This window comes from Acomys russatus, chromosome 20 (genome assembly GCF_903995435.1).
Source record: "Acomys russatus chromosome 20, mAcoRus1.1, whole genome shotgun sequence".
NCBI classification, from domain to species: domain Eukaryota; kingdom Metazoa; phylum Chordata; class Mammalia; order Rodentia; family Muridae; genus Acomys; species Acomys russatus.
Window position 1 is genome coordinate 25,354,582 of NC_067156.1, and position 21,574 is coordinate 25,376,155.

A 21,574-nucleotide genomic window follows, 5' to 3' on the forward strand; every position below is an offset into this window, starting at 1 on the left:
TCAGGATTGGAGTTTAATCCCTGTAACCTACGTAAAACCGGAAGGAGAGAAGCAACTCCATAATGCTATTCTCTGACACGGAAAAAAACTGGCTGGGGGGGCGGGGGGGGGGGGGGGGGGGTGGGGGGCTTGGGTCCTCTGAAAACACACCCATACTTTCTGCTGTGCTTTTCTTCCTCAGTGATTTTTTTCTCTTAGCCTTTGTCTTTCAAACAAACAAAACAAAACAACAACAAAAACAAACCTTTTATAAAATGCAACTAGGCTACATTTAAAAAATGAAGACGGAGGAGTTAGTGAGTTAGTGAGTCTTAGAGGACGCAGCACGCGGCGCTCGCCCCACCCACACCAGCTGCAGCAGTCCCGCCTCTTCTGACGTCCTCCCCAGTTCACTTCCGATCCCGCCTGCTCTGGGAAGCAACTACTTAGCCCACGCCCCCTGCAAAGTCGGTTCCCCGGCGCGCGTGGATCCATCCTATGGACCGCACGTGTGAGGAGAGTCCCGTAGAGGACTCAAGCAATGAAGAGGACGAGCTTGACTCCACGAAGGCAGCACCCCGGATCCATGATACCCCAGAAGACATCGTGTTGGAAGCGCCAGCCAGTGGCCTGGCGTTCCACCCGACCAGAGACCTGTTGGCAGCTGGGGACGTGGACGGGGACGTGTTTGTGTGAGTAGGTTGTAGGGCAGGGGGTCTTAAAACTCCTCTGGAGTGGGTGCGGATAGGGAGTGTGGCGGGAAGACATTTTATGAGACGCAGGCGGCCCGACTTGTTCAGCAATATTCAGCAAGTGTGCTTATGAGGCCTCAGATTGATTCCACATCCCTCGCTATCTTTTTGTTTTTGTTTTTGGTTTTTTTGAGACAGGGTTTCTCTGTGTAGCCTTGGCCATCCTGGACTCACTTTGTAGACCAGACTGTCCTCGAACTCACAGCGATCCGCCTGCCTCTGCCTCCCGAGTGCTGGGATTAAAGGCGTGAGCCACCACGCCCGGCTCTTTTTTTTTTTTTTTTAAGGCAGGGTATCCTGTTGATCCTGGAGCTCGATGATCCTTGAAGCTGTTAACTAGCTAGCTAGTTTGCCTCCTAAGTGCTGGGATTAGAGTTGGCTACCAGACCTACCCAGCAAGCACGTTAAACACTGAACCATCATTTCCCCAGCCCTCCCCACCTCTATTCTGTTCCAATTTGTCAGGAGAGTGACATTGGTCAGAATATACAGTAATTAACTGTCTTTCTCTAGCTTCTGTGGACACTGCCTGGTTTTCACTTTTCAACTTCTGGGACTGGATTTCTGTCAGTAGTTACTTTCCTTTGAAACAGCATCTCACTGTAGCCCTTTGAGTAGGCTCAAAGGGTCCTCTGGCTTCAGTCTTAGATTCCCCCCCCCCCCTTTGGTTTTTTGAGACAGGGTTTCTTGGTCTGTAGACTAGGCTGACCGCCTCTGCCTCCTGAGTGCTGGGATTAAAGGCGTGGACCACCACCACCCAGCTTGGTCTCAGAATTCTTAAGCCTATAGGCACCAATCAATACACTGAGCTTGCCATCAGCTTATCAAGTTTTTGGGGGGGTGGCCCTCACAGTGGTCCAGACCCAATTTTTCCTCAGGCTCAGGCTTTTGAGAATGGGGAAGAGGATGGGGTGTGATGGTTTGTACTGTAATCACAGCATTCAGAACGATGAGACAAAAGGATGGCAGGTTCCAGGCTAACCTGGACAGTAGTGTTGCACATTTTTAATCCCAGTACTTAGGAGGCCTTGGTTCCAGGACAGCCAGGGCTACACAGAGAAACCCTGTCTCGAAAAGCAACAAAACAAAACAAAAAAAGAATTATTGCCAGGCGTGGTGGCACATGCCTTTAATCCCAGCACTCAGGAAGCAGAGGCAGGCGGATCGCTGTGAGTTCAAGGCCAATCTGGTCTACATAATGAGTCCAGGACAGCCAAGGCTACACAGAGAAACCCTGTCTCGAAAAACCAACCAACCAATCAATCAATCAAACAAAAAAAACAAAAAAACAACAACAAAAAGAAAACAAGTTCCAGGCTAACCTAGGCTATAAAGTGAGATCTTTTCACAACCCAATCCATTCTCCCAAAATAGTCCTATATAGATCTAAATTTGAAGCTAATCTAAAATAATAAATGAGCCAGTTGGTGGTGGCACACACCTTAATTCCAGCGCTTGGGAGGCAGAAGCAGGTGGCTCTGTGAGTTCGAGGCCAGCCTGGTCTACAAAGCAAATTCTAGGACACCCAGGGCTACACAGAGAGCCCCTATTTTGGGGAGGAAAAAAAAAAAAAGCTGGGTGTGATGGTGCACGCCTTTAATCCCAGTAGGTGGATCTCTTGTGAGTTGGAGGCCAACCTGGTCTACAAAGAGAGTGCCAGGACAGCCAGGGCTATTTCACAGAGAAACCCTGTCTTGGAAAAACTAAAAAAAAAAAAAAAAAAAAAGGAAAGAAAAAGAAAAAGAAAAAAAAAAGCAACGTATTTACCCAGCGTGTCGGAGTCTTGGGTTCAGTCTCCAGTACTACAAAGAAAGAAAATGGGTAACCAGAATAGTGTGTCTGCTCTTTGGTCTCAGGAGGTTGGTCTTTGTGGTCCAGGCGTCCATGTGTTTCAGGCGTGGTATGGGGTCATTCACTCTTGCTTCCTTTCCCTCAGCTTTTCCTACTCTTGTCAGGAGGGAGAAACCAAAGAACTCTGGTCCTCAGGACACCACCTCAAGTCCTGCCGAGCTGTCCTCTTCTCAGAGGATGGGCAGAGTGAGTACTGGGGGAAGGCAGCAGCCAGCCAGCCAGCCGTGTGGTAGAGGGGAAGAGGACAGTGAGCAGTTCCATAACCCGCCCCTTTCCCCCTAGAACTTGTTACTGTCTCTAAGGACAAAGCAATCCACATATTAGATGTCGAACAGGGACAGCTGGAAAGACGGATTTCCAAGGCTCACGGGTAAGGGAAACCAACTAGGGATAGGTGCACCTGGTGAGGGGTTAAGGGCTGCAGCCCCTACTCCAACGAATTCACGCTCTCCGTTGTCTCCAGTGCTCCCATTAACAGCCTGCTGCTCGTGGACGAGAATGTCCTCGTGACTGGGGATGACACGGGTGGCATCCGGCTGTGGGACCAGCGTAAGGAGGGCCCTTTAATGGATATGCGGCAGCATGAGGAGTACATCGCTGACATGGCTCTGGACCCAGCCAAAAAGCTGCTGCTCACAGCCAGGTACAACCCTAGACCCGACTCCCTGCTCAGTTCCTCCCTCTGCGCCTGACGGTGACTAGGCACCCACTCTGTAGTATAGTCTTCCTAACATGGAGCTTCCGTCCCATCCCGTCTTGTCTGCTCATTCTCTACAGTGGAGATGGCTGCCTCGGGGTCTTCAACATCAGGAGACGCCGGTTTGAGTTACTCTCAGAGCCTCAGTCGGGCGATCTAACCTCCGTCACCCTCATGAAAGTACAGCTGGGTATGATGGGATGGGGGGTACCTATGCCAGGGGTCTTATGGTGAAGTGGCCCCACAAACATGGTTTGCCCTGTTACCGTGCAGTATGGGAAGAAGGTGGCCTGTGGATCCAGTGAAGGTACCATCTACCTCTTCAACTGGAATGGTTTTGGGGCTACCAGTGACCGCTTTGCCCTGAGAGCGGAGTCCATCGACTGTATGGTTCCAGTCACCGAGAGTCTGCTGTGCACTGGGTCCACAGATGGAATCATCAGGTGAGGCGGCCAGAGAGCATGGGATGTCCGAAACCAAGCTGGCCGGTACCTAACACTCTTCTCTGTCCAGGGCTGTGAACATCCTGCCAAACCGAGTGGTAGGCACCGTGGGCCAGCATGCTGGGGAGCCTGTGGAGGAGCTAGCCCTATCCCATTGTGGCCGCTTTTTGGCCAGTAGTGGCCACGACCAACGCCTCAAGTTTTGGGACATGGCTCAGCTTCGGACTGTGGTTGTGAATGACTACCGGCGACGCAAGAAAAAAGGGGGGCCCCTTCGTGCCCTGAGCAGTAAGGCCTGGAGCACTGATGACTTCTTTGCGGGGTTGAGAGAAGATGGAGAAGATGCCAAGGCGCCAGAGGAGGCGGTGAAGGAGAGCGATGATGACAGTGACTGAAGGCATGAGCACAGGACAAGGAGCGTATTTTCTGGGACAGAATCCCTAAAGAGAAAAAAATTTTTTTGATGCTGTAGATTGAACCTACTACGTTGAACACAATAAGCTTAGTTCTGCTACTGAGTCACACCTCAAGTCCCCAAACAGGGATTTTCAGTACTCTATTCTTGTACCATGTATTCAAAGTCTGGAAGTGGGAAAAGCATTTGCTTACCCAACCATTGTAAAAATAAACTCCACCATGGCAAGACAGCACAGACACGTGTGTATACCAACCAGGCTTTTAATATAAATAAAACTAGTATAGAAAAAACAAACCATATAAGCACAAACCGGTGACAAGTGGGGCCCTTTGGTTCAGCTAGCTTTCCAAATAATAACAAAGATTCATCTCGAAAGCTCTTGTACGGGTATGGTGAATATTTGTCAAGCAGGGAATTGAGTAAGGGTACTAGCTCAGAGGTCAGGGCAGACCCTAGGCTCAGTGGGGGGAGGGCAAGGTTCCTCACAGCTGAAGTAGCACTGAGGTGTGACAGAGTCCTGTCCCAGCAGGGAAACATGTCACCAGGCCCCTGTCCCTCTAGGGTCAAGTTGTGGCTGCCCAGGCCTGCTGGGCTGGGGATTGGTACAGGCTCATCCTACCCATTTAGGGTGCCTGTAGCAAGAACGGGAGGGGGGTCACTGCTTAACCATAGTACCTGCCTCAGCCCCAGGAGACCACAAGCGGGTCCTAGACTCACTCAGTGTCTCCAACAGCTGTGCAGACACAGCATCCTTGGCCACCTCATGCCCATCCTGCCAATCAGAAGCCAGCACAACCCAAATGAGGCCACTGAAAGGCACTGGGTGCCCGGGGATCACAACCTGGTACCAAAAGCGATGCCAGCCAGCGGGCCCTGTTGCTAAACACTTGGTAAGGAACACTGGGCTGCCCAGCTTCATTCGCTGGCACAGCAGCTGCAGAGCAGCCCGAGCCCCTTGGGACCCTAGCTTGTCCCTGGTCTGGGTTAGCTGGCTGCCCTCTGGCTGTAGGAACCGCAGCGAGGGACCTGCAAGCTGTTGGCGGAAGTGGTGTTTCAGGTCTGGCTTGAGCCACTCCACAGCCACCTGTTCTCCACAGAGGCGGGACTGCCCTGCAAGAAAAAGGCGAGAGACAAGGGCAGATCTAATTAAGCATTGGAACCAAGTACTTAGGAGCCACCAGACTGACTTCTTTGACGCGACTTGCCACAGGCCAAATTTAATGCCTCTCCACTTCTGGGTGGTGTGACAGCTTTCCTAGGCTTCATTGTATTTACCTGTAAAGGGGCTGTGATAACACATACCTTGTAATTGTTGGGGGGGGGGGGCGGAGCAGTTGACAGGCTTTATTTACCTACTAGCCATCCCAACAGCCAACCTTTCTCAGTCAAGGAAACCTGACACCCAGATTAGCACTGCTTGATCCCAAGGAAGCAGGCACTGCTACTACCTAGGTAAACAGGCTCAGTTGGACTCTTGTAAAACTCCAAGATTTAATTCTGAGGATTAAAACAGTGGTTGTGGTGGTGCATGTCTTTAACTCCAGCTCTGGAGAAGCAGAGGCAGGTGGATCTCTGTTGAGTTTGACACCAGCCTGCCCTACAAGGCCAGTTCCAGGTCAGCCAGGGCTACACAGAAAAATCCTGTCTGGAAAAACAAAACCAATAGCCTACAACGTATGGGAAGGATTCAGATAAGTGGTGGCTTAAATTTAGGTAAGTAGTGGTTGTAGCACTACTGAGTGGGCAGTAAGTAGTTCAGGACTACTTACTGTCTGACTATGCGATTTGGGGAAATGTTGGTAAGTAACCAGCCGCCCTCCCGCAGCTCTCACCCCTCCTACCTTCTACCAGGGCCTTTTTGGCCATGGCAGCAGCTCGATGCGTGCTGAACTTGAGCAGCGCAATCTGAGAGGGCGCAGAACGGGGGCTAGGTAGCAGCAGTGTCTCTTGCAGGCAGGGAGCCAAAGGTTGCAGGGCTAGCAGTAGCGCACGGCGGTTCAGGCTCGCAGGCAGCCCATCCACCGTCAGCTCGCACTTCTCGGTGCTTCGGCACACCAGGAGCTGGCAAGAAGGCCGCAGCTGGTGGTTGTGCAGCGTAGCAATGGCAGCTTGGGCGCCGCGCCGTGAGCTGTAGCGCGCATAGGCAAAGCCACGGTTTAGGCCACTGAAGGTCATCATCAGTCGGAACTCATAGAGGCGCCCCACGCGCTGGAAGAGTGGGATCAGCTGGTGCTCGTACACATCTTGCGGTAGCCGTCCGATAAACACCTCGGACCCTGAAGGTGGCGGGCTGCCCACCCAGCCTGGAGGGAGAGGATATGGAGGAGTACTGTTGTCCACAGGGATGATTCTATTTCTAAGCTCCAGGAAAAACCTGGGGTGAGGGGGAGTTCATTTGGAAATACTGACACACACACACACACACACATGGCTCTCCGGTCGTTAGCAAAATTAGGCAACTGGACTAAGTTAACTAGACTGGCACTGAGGAGGTGTACCACCCTCCACGAGGAGATTGGAAGGGAAGCCAGACAAATAGCCGCATCCAGTAGAGTATGTCAGGTAGTTTGGGTTTTCTGACTTTGGATGCTTGGGATAGTGCCTTTCCACAGAGAGTGGCCGAGCCTGGAGTACTGCCACAGAGGGTTGGGGCTAACCATACCTGGGGGCGGCCCGCCATACTTCCTTTGCCCGTTGACCTGCACCAGGCGGATGCCAGTCTCCCTTACCCACGCCTCCAGGGCTGCCTTGTTCTCTGGATTCACCCTCTCACACCATTGCTGGGGGAAAAGAGGTAGGTTGGAATGGAGCATCCCTGGCCCGTCCCACTTCGCAAGAGGTGTTGCGGGGTGGGGGGCGGGGGTGGGGGCAGCGTAGGGGGGGGCGACACCGAAACTGCCCCCTTCTGCAGGCAGGGCCCAAGGACTCCTCAGGCTTTCGTTTGCTTACCTCACACTCCCGTTTAGACTGCATAACTCTCTCCCAAGACTGCCAGAACCCTCTTTAGAACTTCCGTGGATTTCTGCCTCTGGAAGATTCCCTGCCCTCCACGCCCCCTCAAACTCTCATTGGCTCTGAGTGTGACCCCGCCTCTCGATGAGGCATGCATTGCCCGTGCGCGAGCCCTTGGAAATCTCGAACTTCTCCAAGGAGCGTGGGTGGGAGGAGCTCCATCCCTCGAGGGGCGGGGGCGGGAGCTGAGTTCTGGGGAGGGTGGACGCTGGACGCAAGAACCTTACTGGGCCAGATGGTGGTGGTGCCTTTAATCCCAGCAATTGGGAGGCTGAAGCAGGTGGATCTCTGTGAGTTCAAGGCCAGCCTGGTCTACAGAGCGAGTTCCAGGACAGCCAAGGCTACACAGAGAAACCCTGTCTCGAAGGGGAAAAAGAAAAGAAAAACAAAAAAAAAAAACCAAAAAAAAAAAACCCAAAAAAAAACCTTACAGGGCATTTTTCACATTTTAGAAGAACCAGTGGGATTGTAAAGGCTTCCTCCCTTTCACACCAGCCACTAAAGTGGGTTCAATGGTTAAGGGCCCGAGGAAGAAAGTAGCACTAGGCATTATGGACACAGACAGGCTTTCGTGTTAGTAGTAAGAGACATTTATTGGACTGCTAATCTGCTGTGTGGCTCTGCAGTGACGCCATCAGGTCCATACAGGAGTTTAGGAGGCAGAGACTTGGTTAATTCCATCTATACTGCTCCTACTTATCCCTGACAAGGAAAAGGGTAGTACCTGGCAATTTTCTTTTTGGCCAGTGATTATCAATAATAAGGTAATAATAAAAACAAAAAAGCCTCTGTTCTGACCGCCCTTCAGTCTTCTGCTGGGTCAGAAACATGCAGGCTGTTTAAATACATATGTAGTTTTGCCTTAGTTCAAACGAGACCAATCCTGTTTCCTCTCCTAGTGCACTGGGCTCAGCAGATGGAGAGGGGCTGAGCTGCTCTTCTTCTGATCTCCTCCACAAGGTCTTCTCTTCTGACATCCACCTGGCCAGGACGCAGGAAGAAGGTATGAGCTCACGGGGACATGTACCCAAATGGACAACCCAGGGAAGATAGTGCCCCTAGGAAGACATGTGCGCGTGGACTGTGGAGATCTTAAATGCCATGAACACAGTTACACCTAAGGCCTCAGGCAGGCCCGGGCCAGCCAGCATCTGCTGCCCTTGTCTTCCGTCCTCCCTGCTGGCTTCCTTACCTCTTCTCTGCTCGTCACCGAGCGCAGCTTGATGACCCCATCCTTGAGCTCCTGCTCTCCAATGATGGCCACCAGTGGGATGCCTGCTTCCTCGCAGTACTGCAGCTGGTTCAGTAACTTTGGGTTCTTCTTGTAGAGCAGCTCAGCCTGCCAATGACCAAGGAGGAAAACAAAGGCTTCTGTTGTCCTCAGGGACAGACTCTCTGGGTGGGGTTGAGGGCACCTTGTTCCCCAGCTCTGAAAAATACTTTTTATTTCTACAAATCATTGAATTTTGTTCAGAATACTTCAAAATGAGCTATAAAGCAGAATCTCAATAACAATGTATATATGCTATTGGTATTGGTAAGAATAAAAAGGCTGGCTGGGCGGCGGTGGCGCATGCCTTTAATCCAGCACTCAGGAGGCAGAGGCAGGTGGATCTCTGTGAGTTCGAGGCCAGCCTGGTCTACAAAGCGAGTTCCAGGACAGCCAAGGCTACACAGAGAGACCCTGTCTTGAAATCTTGAAAAACAACAAAAAACAAACAAACAAACAAAAAGAACAACTGGGAGAATATAATTGACAAAGGCCCCTCATCCCCTCATTCTAGCAATCCTTTCGTTTTGTGTTTTTGTTTTTGAGACAGGTTTCTCTTGTAGTCCTGGCTGCCCTGGACTCACTTTGTAGACCAGGCTGGCCTTGAACTCACAGTGATCCGCCTGTCTCTGCCTCCAAAGTGCTGGGATTAAAGGTGTGTGCCCCCACGCTTGGCCAAGCGATCCTTTTTATGCTCTTCTTTATATGTATTTACCTCCTGACTGCAGTTTCCCCTCCCTCCTCTCTTCCCAGTCCCCATCTTCCCCATCCACTCCTATTTCTCTTCAGAAAAGGGCAGGCCTCCCACGGATATCAACCAGCCCTGGCATGTCAAGTTGCAGTAAGACTAGGCACCTCCTCTTCTATGAAGGCTGGCCATGGCATCCCAGTAGGAGGAAAGGGTCCCAAAGGCAGGCAGTAGCCTGCTCCCACCGTTAGGAGTCCCCAAGAAGGCCAAGCCACACAACTGTAACATATGAGGTATCTTGTTCTTTGCTCCATTCTAAGAGGCAATGGGAAAAGGCACTACGTAAGCTTCGATTAGTTTGTTCCTAGTACTCCCAAATTTGCTGCCACCCTGGGGATCCCCTCCTGTACCTTGATCCCAGCATCCCATAACTCTGAGACAAGCTTCAGTCTCTCCTCCAGCAGCTTCTTCTGTGCAGATGCCACAAGTACCTGTGTCTCTGTGGTCCGTACCTTTTCCTCTGATGCCTAGGGAGAGGCAGGTAGGAGTCAGAGTTTGGCTAAGCAACCAAGGAGCAAGCAGGGAAGGCTGTGGTTAGAATCCTGAGAGACTAGGTCCAACTGTGTGAGCTCGCCTAGGGAAGGGTACCAGCCTTCTGAACTGCCAGCTGGACATACAAATAATTCCTAGAAGGTATAAGAAATGGCCTGACTTTTGTGACTTTTCAGAATAAATGATGGATAGAAAGCTGGGTGGGATACTGTATATATCTATAATTCCAATCCTTGGGAGGTGGAGACGGAAGGAACAGGTGTTTAAGGCTAGCCTTGAATATATGAGTGTGAGGCTAATATGGCTCAAAAACAAAATGAAAAGACAACCAAACAAAAAAGTACAACAAAAACCCAAGAAAACAAATAAGGGGAACTGGAGAGATGGCTCAGCAGTTAAGAGCACTGACTGCTTTTCTAGAGGACCGGAGTGTGGTTTCCAGCACCCACATGGTAGATTATAGCCTTCTGTAATTCCAGTCTCAGGGGATCTGATGCCATCTTCTGGCCTCTGTGGGCACCAGGCACAGATATACATGTAGGCGTAGCACCCAGATTCATAAAATAAAAAAAGAAAACTCCGGAACAAAACACCAAAACGCGACAACAAAAAAGTATAACTATCCCAGGGTGGCAGTACTGTAAAGTTAAAATTCCTTCCCTTCACAAGGTTAGGGGCCACAGTACTGTGAGACCACCTTAAACCACCATTGCTATTTAATCTTCACCTTCTACCCTCCTATCTGTGAGCCTAGGTATGTATGGATGCAGGGACAAAGAAGCACATTGCTACTGCTCCTCAGCTTCTTCTGAAAAAACGATTTTCAAAGCTATACCCTAAGATGCCCACTAGAATAGTGACCTCAAATGGGAGACATGGGTGGTGTCATCCTAGAGAGGAGACAGCAACAGTGGGAACACTGCTACAGCATTCCTGGAATCAAATGCGGTGGGCTGTTTAAGAGTACCAGCAACCAGGTCTTGAGGATCCCGAGGCGTTTCCTTCGTGTTGCTCTAGGTCCAGGGCAGGCAGAGCTGCCACCTGAGCAAGCCCAGATGCTCAGACATGTTTTCCACTGTTAACAGTACAACTTAGGAGTTTTGACTATCTGGATTCACACTGACTCTACTACTTACAAGTTTCATGACCTTGAGCAAATTATCCTGCTCTTGAGCATTTAGCTCCCTTATCGGAAAAACAAAAACAATAAAGCAGCTACTCTCAGTGGATCTGTGTCTAATGCGTGAAATGCACCAAACACTGTGCCTGGCACATGGCAGGCCAATGTTAAGTACTCTGCCCCAAGGAAGAGGTGTATCCTGGATATACCAGCTTAGATTTGTGATAGCTCTGATCCAGTGGAGAAAGAACCAACATTCACAAAATAATCTTAGAAGCCAGGCCTGATGGCTCAACCTAAGCCAGCTAGTCAGAGGCTGAGCCAGGAGATTTCAGGGCCTACTTAGGCTACACACGGAGTTCAAAGTCACCCTGGGCAACTTAGGGAGACCCTGTCTCAAAATAAGTGAAAAAGGGCACAGTGGTAAGAGTGCTTGCTTAGCACGCACAAGGCCCAAGTTCAGTTTCCAGTGCCATAAAACACACATCTGTCAAACACACACACAAAACTGGCCCACAAGGGAGTGAGACTCTGAAGGCCTTCAATCACCTCTTCTGCATTTCTCAGAGATGCTCCCTATCCAAAGCAGCACGGGCTCCTAAGAGAGCAAAGGGAGCCTGGGTGCCATCACCCGTCCTTCTGTGCTCTACCCAACCCCAAGACTTACCTCTAGTCTTTGCTCTACAATGGAGAAGATCCGCTCCACTCCAACACTGAGCCCGACGCATGGCACCTTGCGCCCTTTGGGGTCAAACATGCCCACTAGTCCATCGTAGCGCCCTCCGGCAGCTACACTGCCCACACCCAGCGGCTCTTCCCCAGCCTGGGTCGGCGCTTGCAGCAGCACTGCCTCATAGATAACCCCGGTATAGTAGTCCAGCCCTCGAGCAAGGCTCAGGTCGAAGGAGATCTGTGGAGGCAGAGTCATGGTCAGTACCAGATGGGGATCCTGGACCCCAAGCCACAGAGGACAGCTGCGGCGCCCATCTCCAACCGGACTTACCTTGTCATCAATGCCAAACAGGGTTAGATATTCAAACAACAGCTTTAGGTCTCCCAAGCCCTCCAAGGCCTGTTTGTTTTGGGAGAGTTTAGGATCCTGGAGCAACTGCTCCACCAGAGACACCCCACCTGAGGAAACAAATGTGTAGGCCAGATGGACAAGAAAAAAAAAAATAGTAGGGCTTCCTTTTGTCTGGGCTGCAGGTACTCTTACACTTACACACACACACACACACACACACACACACACACACACACACACACACACCAGTTACATGTACAACACACTTCCTTCACCAACACACGCACATCCATGTTGCATCTTTAGAGCTTAGGGCAGTGACGTGGCTGCTGGGTTCTTTCCTCACCATGCTGCTGGACATAGTCCCCGATGCGATCGGCCACTTCGGGTGCAAGGCCCTTTTCCCCCACCATCTCGTTCTTCACTTCCTCCCAGGATACCTGTGCAGACAGCAGCGGTCAGAGGCCAGACACAGCTTCCCTAGCACAGAGCAAGTGTGGACCCTTCTCGGAGCAATCTGAGAGCAAAGGTGCCCTGCAACCTACATGCCGGGGCCAGTTCTCCCCCAGTAGGCGGAGAGCCAACTGCTTCCTCCTCCTAAACTTTCCATAGCTCAAAACAGAATTGGATTTAGGAAGTCCGGTGTTGGGGTTGTTACCTTGTCTAGTTTGTCCACCGAGGAGCAGATGGTACGGAACTTGCTATCAGGAACACCACAGACGGCAAACATCCCATCTAGGATGCGCCTGTCATTTACCTGTGAGGAGCAAGGTATGGAGAAGAAGGAGTCTGTTAATTTTGCACAACACCTGGAGTTTCTATCACCGGCTACTGACCCCTCTGCACAAGGACTTCTCCCTGGGAGAGGCCAGGCCCCACCTTGCCCTCCCAGTCCCATTCAGCTCTGACCTTGACCAGGAAGTTGCCTATCTGAAGTGAACTCAGGATTTCGCACATGATCTTTAAGCATTCTGCGTCAGGAATCATGGGGTCGAATTGGCCAGCAATGTCAAAATCCTGTAGCGAAAGAGAGAGAGAGAGAGAGAGAGAGAGAGAGAGAGAGAGAGAGAGAGAGAGAGAGACATGTGATGGACTCCTGAAATCTCCGCTGTCTGCATCCAAGCACAGGCCTTCCCCTTCATGTTCCATCTCATCAACTCTCAGGCTCTCACCAGTCCTGCTGTCTTATGCAGCTGTTCTTCATCATCTACTTCTTTTTTTTTTTTTTTTTTTTTTTTTTTGGCTTTTCGAGACAGGGTTTCTCTGTGTAGCCTTGGCTGTCCTGGACTCACTTTGTAGACCAGGCTGGCCTCGAACTCACAGTGATCCGCCTGCCTCTGCCTCCCGAGTGCTGGGATTAAAGGCGTGCGCCACCACGCCCAGCTCATCATCTACTTCTTCATCTTCCTCAGCTTCTACTGTTGTGTGGAAAGTTCCCAGCCTTAGTCAGTGTGTCTCTGTGTCTGCCTGTCTGTCTGTGTGACAACACTAGGTACTGAACCTAGGGCTTCAAGCATGTGAGGAAATCACTTTACCCTTGAGCTACAGCCCAAGCCTTTCCCACCTTAATTTCTTGCTGTTTTTTCCATCTGTCAGAAGTCTAGAAGACTTGATAACAACACACACTGAGCTTCCCCATGCGCTGCTGTGACTGTAATACTGTGCTTAATACGAAGAGCCTGCAGTGAGCTGCAGCTCAGTGGTACAACAACTGCCTACCATCCTAGTGTGTACCAAACACCTCCCCAGCCCAGTCCTACCAAACCAGGCCCCCGAACTCCATGCTTGATAGCTTGTCTCATTCTTCATCTCCACTAAGCCACTATGAAGTCTACATGAAAATATCACAGACCATCTGGTTTGCTCAGGATACCCTAGCCCCTCAGTAGGTCCCTGAGTTACCCACCCCATCCCATGGTTTTCCACCACTCACACACTGATAGAATTCACGGTAACGGCCTCGGGTCATAGCTGGGTTGTCCCGGCGATACACCTTTGCTATGTGGTAGCGTTTAATGTTGGTCAGTTTATTCATTGCCAGATACCTAGCAAAAGGGACCTGAAAGCACAGCGTTAAGGAAAAAGGGCCTCTTGTGGCTGCCAGAAGTTATCATTACCCACAGAAGCTGCGGTCTAGCCCTGCTTGTGTAGATAAAGCCGCTACTTGTAAGAGTAACAGCACTTCTGACGGTCAGGAAGAACTATGTAATCGTAAAAGGCTGAGGAAGCAGGAAAGGATGAAGGCTCTTTCCTCTGGTACTGTCCCCCCTGCACTATGCTGACCGGGGAGAGAAGGGGACTTGGCAGATAAGACACAGCTTCCAGAAAAGGGCCGGAAGTGGAATCCCTAACCCGGACGATTCTCAGATTGGCTGGTGGTTTGAATGAAACTGGGCCCCCTAGGCTTGTGTATTTGCATGCTTAGCCCCCAGTTGATGAACTGCTTGGAAGGATTGGGCGTGTGGCCTTGTTGGAGGTGTGTCTCTGGGAGTGGACTTTGAAGTTTCAAAAGTCCGCCCTGGGCCCAGTGTCTTTCCCTCTGTTTGCTGCTCTTTGTGGAGCAGGATGTAAAGCTCTCACTATTTCTCCAGCACCACACCTGCCTTTGTGCTGCCATGCTCCCCGGTGTGATGGTAATAGCTAACTCTCTAAACTACAAGCAAGCCATCAGTGGAATGTTTTCTGTATAAGAGTTGCCTTGGTCATGATGTCTCTTCACAGCAACAGACACTTGAAGATAAAGGATATATTGGTCAATTTAAAAACAAAAACAAAAATAAAAACAACTCTGTCTGCTAGGAAGGCAGGGGAGAGCTATTAAGCCAGGATACTGTTGTAAAACTGGGAACAGGTCCCTGACAGAAAGTCCCTGACAGAAAGCTGGAGATTTCTAAGGCTATATTCTGCTTGGCCGAAGTCCTTTATCTTGGTTTAGAGAAATAATTCCTTTAATTGCAAACGGCTTCACATTTAATCTTATCGGTGTCTGCTGTCCCTAAACCCAAGTTCAACCCCCCGTCAGTGCCAATTCACCCAAAGTCTTAAGAACCCAAGTTTAGAAAGATACAGTGAGGTCATAGCGAAGGGACAGCAGCTCCCCACCCTGATCCTTCAGGTCATAGATAAGCTTTGAGTCTTCTCCGTACTTTCCAGTCAGCGTTTCCTGGAGAAACCAAGAAGAAATACGATCACAACAATAAATTACATTTTTTTTTTGGACATAGGTTTTCCTATGTATAGCTGGCTGGCCGTGAGCTTTCAGAGATCTGCCTTCCTCTACCTCCTGAATGCTGGGATTAAAGGCTTGGGCCTGGTCATCATCACCTGACCCATCATCATCATCATCATCATCATTGTCGTCATCGTCAACTTATTATAAGGTGCTAGGGACTGTACCTAGGCTTTGTACTTGGTGGGCAATCACTCTGTCACTAAGCTCCCGGCCCTTAAAAGACCATTATAGGGGCTGAAGAAATGGCTCAATGGTTAAGAGCACTGGCTGCTCTTCAGAAGTCCTGAGTTCAAATCCCAGCAACCACAGGATAACTCACAATACTGGGATCTGATGCCCTCTCCTGGCATGCAGGCACACATGCAAATAGTGCACTCATATGCATACATAAATAAACCTTTAAAAAAGAGACCATTATAAACACAAAAACTTGCTGCTCTCACATGACTAATCTCAACTTGTCTATAGTTTTATAGTTCTTCTGCTTTTATCTTAATGCTTAAAAGTTTGATGTGGTTACAATAAAAACGTAGAAACAGGTGCGCCTTTAACCCCAGTACTCAGAAGGCAGAGGCTGGCGGAGCTCTGTGAGTTCGAGGTCTACATAGAGACCCTGGCTCAAAAAGACAAAACAAAGCTAAAAGGGAAGAACAACTCTGTGTTCATAGTCTGCCTATTTTTTCTCTATTTTGTGGCAGCACTAAAATTTTTTTTTTTCCTTCTTTTGATTTTGAGACAGGGTTTCTCTGTGTAGCCCTGGCTGTCCCAAAACTCACTCTGTAGACCAGGCTGGCCTCAGATTCAGAGATCCACCTGCCTCTGCCTCCTGAGGGATCCAAGGTGTGCGCCACCAGGCCCGACTAAAGTCTTACTTTTAAATTACTCTCTTTTCCAATCACTTACTTATATTGCGTGTGTTCACGTGCTATGGCACTTGTAAGGTCAGTGGATGACTTGCGAGAGTCTATGAGAGTTGGCTCCCCCACTCTGTGAGTTTTTAGGGTTACATTCAGGTCATCCGGCTTGGTAGTAAATGTCTTGTTTCTATTTTTAATTAGGATTTTATTTTTATTTTATGTGTACTGGTGTTTCACCTGCAAATATGTCTGTGTGAGGGTGTCAGATCCCCTGAAACTGGAGTTACAGACAATTGTAAGCTGCCATATGAATGCTGGGAATTGAACCCAGGTCCTCTTACTGCTGAGCCATCTTTCCAGCCCTAGCAGTTAAATATCTTTACCCACTGAGCCATCTCAGTCAGTCCTAAGGTATTATTATTTTTAAAAATATATATATACATATATAAAAATATTTATGTGTATGAATGTCTTGTCTGCGTGTTTGTATGTTTATCATGTGCATGCCTGGTGCCTGTGCAGGTCAAAAAGAGTGCTGGGTCCCTAGACCTAGAGTTGAGAGCCACCACATGGATGTTGGGAACTGAACCCAGATCCTTACACAAGCAACAGTGTTCTAACTGCTGGGCCAGCTCTCCAGCCCCACTAAAGTAGTCTGTGCTGCTCTTGCAGAAGACCTAAGCTGAACGGGCAGCAGGCATGTCTGTCAGCTCACAACCTCCTGTAACTCCAGCTCCATGGGCATCCTGTACTCATACCTACCCATTCACACACAGCACACAAACATAAATCTAACCCCGCCCCCAATTAAAAAGTAATAAATACAAAAGATGAATAATTTTCCAGTGAGACTAGCGCTAGGAAGGCAGAAGCGCACGGCCGGTGGTTCAAGGCCAGCCTGGGTTGTAATGAGACTATCTCAGAACAGCAGCATGAAGCTTTGCACTTATCTGTTTGCCAACACCGTCCTATTGGATGTTGGTGCTCTTCTAATTAAAACGCATTCTCAAAATATGTCAACAGGCATATCTGCGCACACAGCTTTCTGGTTTTGAGTAGTTTTCTTGAAGATAACCTTGCAGGAATGCACTCACAGATGCCTTTATAACGTCTGAGGTCTGAACAATGTCAGAAAGCAAAATAGACCGTCTTGGGGTGTTACTGCAGTCCATGCCTTCTAGGTGTCTTCAACTGGTTATAATACATATATCCCTCGGACCGAAATGGCCAAGACTTAAAAATCTCTGGTGTGTGGACTCATAACATTTATATTCTGCTGGTGTCACAACTAAACTCTGTCTGCTCAGTTAACACGTTACAATTCTTACTTGAGTAACCGCAGGCTTCTTTATCATCCTCATCGGTAGTCACAAGCCCGTGGCTCCACTGTGCACTTTCTCCTCACCCATTTCTCACCTTTAACTCGAACACAGGCGTGTCAATCACTTCTGCTCCGTGGCGTTTGAAGCAGTGGACGATGACATCAAATACCTTCTCCCGAACTGCCATCTGCCGGGGACTGTAGTCTCTTGTGCCCTTAGAAGTCAAAATCAAAACTCAGGGATGACATTTAAAACAGACAACAGTAAACTCTAGAACTATCCAAAGTCTAGCTTGGCAACAAGTGACACAAATGAGACTGCAAATGTGGGTTTTCCTACAGGCCACTGGGTGGGAGGACAACTCAGAAGAGCCCCTGTCAACCCCAAGACTCACAGAATGCAGAGCCATTTTCCTCAACACAAGTTTTCTGAAAACTCAGAAATAACAATATTTCCTTGTATAGCAGAGAACACCTCCCTGACAAGCATATTATCAATTCAGAGTGGCTCAACTTGAATTCTAAAGCTTATGTATAATTTTTCAACATAATTTTCTTTCAAATTCTATCCAACAACATTATTTCTGATAAAAAGCTCTCACAAAGCTGGGCGTGGTGGCGCTTGGAAAGCAGAGGCGGGTGGATCACCGAGTTCAAGGCCAGCCTGGTTGGTAACAGTGAGACCCTTTCTCAAGAAGGAAAAGAAGTTCCAGGACAGGTCTGGCAGACAGATTGTATAGCTAAATTATAGGCTGTCAAGAAGTCAAGTCAGGCTAGGTGTGGTGGCACACGCCTTTAATCCCCGCACTCGGGAGGCAGACGCAGATGGATCTCTGTGAGTTTGAGGCCAGCCTGATTTACAAAGTGAATCCAGGACAGCCAAGGCTACACAGAGAAACCCTGTCTCGGAAAAAAAAAAAAAAAAGTTTACCACATTCTGGATTCAGTCATCAACATCACTGACGTGTCATCTAACCTGTTCTCCACTTCGTATTTCTCCACCTTAGTCTGAAGGCCTGATTAGATTCAGATTCCCCTGACAAGAACTCACAGGTGGTGCTGTGTACTTCTTATTGCATCACAGCAGCAGGAACGCAGTATCTGCTTCATCTGCTTTAGTGACAGTAAAACTGATCATTGCATTTAGGTGAGGAGGGACTGGTCTATCAAAAACCCCTAGTAAAATTTCTGCCCGATTCAATACTTTGAGCAACCATTGGTTATTATTTCTTTAATGCCATGTGTGTGGGTGCCCTTGGAGATGGGCTGGGATTACAGGCAGTTGTGGGCTGCTATATGTGGGTGCTGACCTACTGAGAACCCATTCAGCAATTCTAGAAAAACAAGCACCCTTAATACTGAGCCATCTCTCCAGGCCCCATTTCTTTGAGTTTTTTTTTTTTTTTTCCTCCTCCTTTTCTTTTCTTTTTTGAGACAGTTTCTCTGTGTAGCCCTGGCTGTCCTGGACTCACTTTGTAGACCAGGCTGGTCTTGAACTCACAGACATTCGTCTGCCTCTGCCTCCCCAGTGCTGGAATTACAGGTGTGAGCCACCATGCCCGGCTCCTTTCTTTGAGATTTTAAACTTCTCTGGAAACTTTGAAGAATTGTGAAGGATGGGTGTGGTGGCACTTGTCTATAATTCCAGCACTTGTTAGGTGGAAGCCCGAGGATCAGAATTTCAAAGCGACTCTGCTATACAGCAATGCTGAGGCTGTCCAGGACTGGTATTTTTGTTTTTGCTTTGGTTTTTAAAAACTGTGTAGACAGACACAGCTTAATTAATTTGGCTTAAAGAATTAACCTCAACACAGAAGAATTAATGATACTATCTGTCTGTCTCGACCCCACCCCTTGCCTTTTGGAGACAAGGCTTTATACTATCTTACTATGCAGTCCTTGTTGGCCTGGAACTTGTACACCAGACTGTCCTGACTTTACTTCCTAGCACCCACCCAGGCAGCTCACAACTGCCTATAACTCCAGCTGCCCTCCAAGGAGACATACACAAACACACGCGCGCGCGCGCAGTATACAGCTACACAGACATATACACATAAATAAAAATAAAAGAAACCTTTAAAAAAAATCCTCAAAGAATTGAGTCAAAAAAAAAAAAAAAAAAAAAAAAAAAAAAAAGAATTGAGTCCTAACATTGAGGAGGTAGATGCAGATGGATCTCTAAGAGTTCAAGGCCAGCCTGGACTACACAGACTTCCAGGACAGCCAGGGCTACATAGATACCCAGTCTCAAAAAAAAAAAAAAAAAACCCAAAAAACCACACACACACACACACACACACACACACACGTACACGCGCGCGTGCGCGTGTGCACACACAAACCAAGCAAACCAAAATCTCAAAGAAACCCAAATCCTAATTGCTGTTGTAGAAAATAGGGAATATTTAATAATAAGATTGGTTCCTTTTCACTTAAACCCAATGATCTGTTTGTGGCTTTTTGCTTTGTTTTGTTTTTAGAGAAAGGGTTTCTCTGTGTAGCCTTGGCTGTCCTGGACTTGCTTTGTAGACTGAGATCTGCTTGCCTCTGCCTCCCTGAGGGCTGGTATTATGGGCCATGTGACACCACACCCAGCCTTCCTGTTTTTAACATCACTAAAACTCACAAAGGTCTGTCTGTCTTTCCTTCCCCAGTACTAGAATTAAAGATGTGCACCACCACACATGGCTTCTCTCATCTTTGACAATCAACAATACACGTTAATTTCCAGGCACCTGGTCTTAGCTACTGGCAAATAAACTTCATGAATTAACTTATAAAAGTTGTTGCAGAGTACAGGAGAGCTCAGCAGCTAAGAACCCTCGGTGCTCCTTCCAGAGGGACATCAGTTCAATTTCCAGCACCTTGGCTCACAGCTGTTGGTTGCTCCAGCTCTAGGGACCCTGACATTCTCTCCTGGCCTCTGCAAGGTCACATACTCACTTACACACACACACACCGCAACAAGAATTAAAAGCCAGTACAATAACAGAGCTATGTGTGACGTAGGGCCAAGGGAACCCAACGAGGTTGTAGAGCTGTTTATAGAAGTTACAGAACAGTGTCTGAACTGAAGTCCAGAGGCTGAGCTAAGCATCTCTAACTTTGTTTGGTTCTACTTGTGCAGGTCTTCTAGTTTCTAGGAAGAATCAAAGCTCTCTGCTTCAGGGTTTCCATACTTTACTGACAGTCTTTCCCTGGCTATCTCCTACCCACTTGGGTGGTCTATCATTTGCTCAGCCTGGCTTCTCAGATTCCTCAGCTCCCTGTTATGTTTCCCAGAGCATCTCTTTGAGTTTCTTTATTACTTTATACATTGTGTGTGTGTGTGTGTGTTTATGTGAATATGTGGGTGCCTATTGAGGCCAGAGGCATTGGAACCCCCTGGAGCTGCAATTACAGACAGGTGTGAGCCACTTGATGTGGGTGCAGGGAAACTAACTGGGATCCTCTGCATGGTCTTAACTGCTGGGCCATCTCTCCAGCCGTAACTTTCTTCACACTGCCAGTCATATCTTGTAATTGCACATCCCTGCGTGGGATTATTTGTCCTAAGTTTCTGGCTCCGTGGAATGTGAGCATCACAAAGGCAGGCATCCAGTATGCTGCATCCAATACACAATGCCACACACGTAGACTTACTCAATGCATATGTAATGAATGAAAGGAGTAGCAGTTAGCATACCGACTCCCCTGAGCAGCCTCGATTCTGTCACCACTCGGCCATTAGCGAATGACTCAGGTTGAGTTCAATCCAGCCCAGTGCCTACACCAACTACTGCAATATTCCCAATATTGCAACTATTTGCAATATTTCCGATTGTGGATCAGGGCCTCTCACAGGAATAGTTTACCTTGGGGGTTTTGAGCACAAACTTCGGTTTGCCTTCATCTTGGCCCAGCTGTGCCTTCAGTTTTAGGAGTTTCGACACCTCCTCCTCAATCTGTGGAGGGGAAAACGCCGCTGGGTTATCCATCTGTCACTCCTCTCTCTTTGGCCTAGCCTCGCTTATCTCGGGACCCACCCTGGCTACCTACCCCCTTCTTCAGCCCCATTCACTCTACCAGCCCAGTTTCTTTATCCACATCCCTGTCCTCCAGCCAGACCACCCTCTATGTTCCTCTGGTTTTATCGGGCCCCTCTCCTTCCATCTGAGTCGCACCTGCTCAGCGGAGGCTTTCTGCTGCTTCAGGCCCCTCACATGCTCTCCCTGGAGTCGCACCAGTTCCTCCAGAGCAGCGCGATCTGCCATCCTGGCGGCCAACCGGAACTGACTGCTGTCTAAACCTGCCTTGGTGCACTCAGCTTAGGTTCGGATGACTTCCGGCTATCGAGTCACCAGCTTTAGTGCCTA

General features: G+C 48.9%; 3 protein-coding genes across 4 annotated transcripts; 1 reads left to right on the forward strand and 2 right to left on the reverse strand.

Moving 5' to 3' along the window:
- The first annotated feature begins 433 nt into the window (after positions 1-433).
- On the forward strand, positions 434-4,226 carry Wdr55 (WD repeat domain 55). The gene is made up of 7 exons (XM_051163552.1): positions 434-671; positions 2,668-2,768; positions 2,865-2,952; positions 3,046-3,225; positions 3,360-3,459; positions 3,553-3,722; positions 3,793-4,226. The coding sequence occupies exons 1-7, from the start codon at positions 478-480 to the stop codon at positions 4,115-4,117; spliced, it is 1,158 nt and encodes a 385-aa protein (XP_051019509.1). The 5' UTR covers positions 434-477; the 3' UTR covers positions 4,118-4,226.
- Positions 4,227-4,617: 391 nt separating this feature from the next.
- On the reverse strand, positions 4,618-7,353 carry Dnd1 (DND microRNA-mediated repression inhibitor 1). 2 transcript variants are annotated; one of them, XM_051163587.1, is made up of 4 exons: positions 7,090-7,353; positions 6,803-6,920; positions 5,982-6,443; positions 4,618-5,250 (listed from the first exon to the last, which is right to left on the reverse strand). In XM_051163587.1, the coding sequence occupies exons 1-4, from the start codon at positions 7,111-7,113 to the stop codon at positions 4,796-4,798; spliced, it is 1,059 nt and encodes a 352-aa protein (XP_051019544.1). In that variant the 5' UTR covers positions 7,114-7,353; the 3' UTR covers positions 4,618-4,795. The 2 variants fall into 2 exon arrangements, with proteins under 2 accessions (XP_051019544.1, XP_051019543.1); XM_051163586.1 differs by lacking the exon at positions 7,090-7,353 and having other exon boundaries at positions 6,803-6,996.
- A 366-nt stretch (positions 7,354-7,719) lies between these two features.
- Positions 7,720-21,550, reverse strand: Hars1 (histidyl-tRNA synthetase 1). The gene is made up of 13 exons (XM_051163106.1): positions 21,383-21,550; positions 21,074-21,163; positions 17,312-17,431; positions 14,874-14,969; positions 13,740-13,865; positions 12,716-12,823; positions 12,465-12,563; positions 12,153-12,246; positions 11,786-11,913; positions 11,450-11,692; positions 9,521-9,637; positions 8,345-8,491; positions 7,720-8,133 (listed from the first exon to the last, which is right to left on the reverse strand). The coding sequence occupies exons 1-13, from the start codon at positions 21,470-21,472 to the stop codon at positions 8,062-8,064; spliced, it is 1,530 nt and encodes a 509-aa protein (XP_051019063.1). The 5' UTR covers positions 21,473-21,550; the 3' UTR covers positions 7,720-8,061.
- Positions 21,551-21,574: the final 24 nt, after the last annotated feature.

Coding starts and splice junctions, on each gene's coding strand:
- Dnd1 (XM_051163586.1), bottom strand. CDS start 6,953: ATGCTCCATTCCAACCTACCTCTTTTCCCCCAGCAATGGTGTGAGAGG. Junction 6,444..6,802: donor GTATGGCGGGCCGCCCCCAG/GTATGGTTAGCC, acceptor CTCTCCCTCCAG/GCTGGGTGGGCAGCCCGCCA. Junction 5,251..5,981: donor CAAAAAGGCCCTGGTAGAAG/GTAGGAGGGGTG, acceptor TTTTTCTTGCAG/GGCAGTCCCGCCTCTGTGGA.
- Hars1 (XM_051163106.1), bottom strand. CDS start 21,472: ATGGCAGATCGCGCTGCTCTGGAGGAACTGGTGCGACTCCAGGGAGAG. Junction 11,914..12,152: donor GGACTATGTCCAGCAGCATG/GTGAGGAAAGAA, acceptor TTGTTTCCTCAG/GTGGGGTGTCTCTGGTGGAG. Junction 11,693..11,785: donor TGTTTGGCATTGATGACAAG/GTAAGTCCGGTT, acceptor CTGCCTCCACAG/ATCTCCTTCGACCTGAGCCT.
- Wdr55 (XM_051163552.1), top strand. CDS start 478: ATGGACCGCACGTGTGAGGAGAGTCCCGTAGAGGACTCAAGCAATGAA. Junction 672..2,667: donor GTGGACGGGGACGTGTTTGT/GTGAGTAGGTTG, acceptor CCTTTCCCTCAG/CTTTTCCTACTCTTGTCAGG. Junction 2,769..2,864: donor CTTCTCAGAGGATGGGCAGA/GTGAGTACTGGG, acceptor CTTTCCCCCTAG/AACTTGTTACTGTCTCTAAG.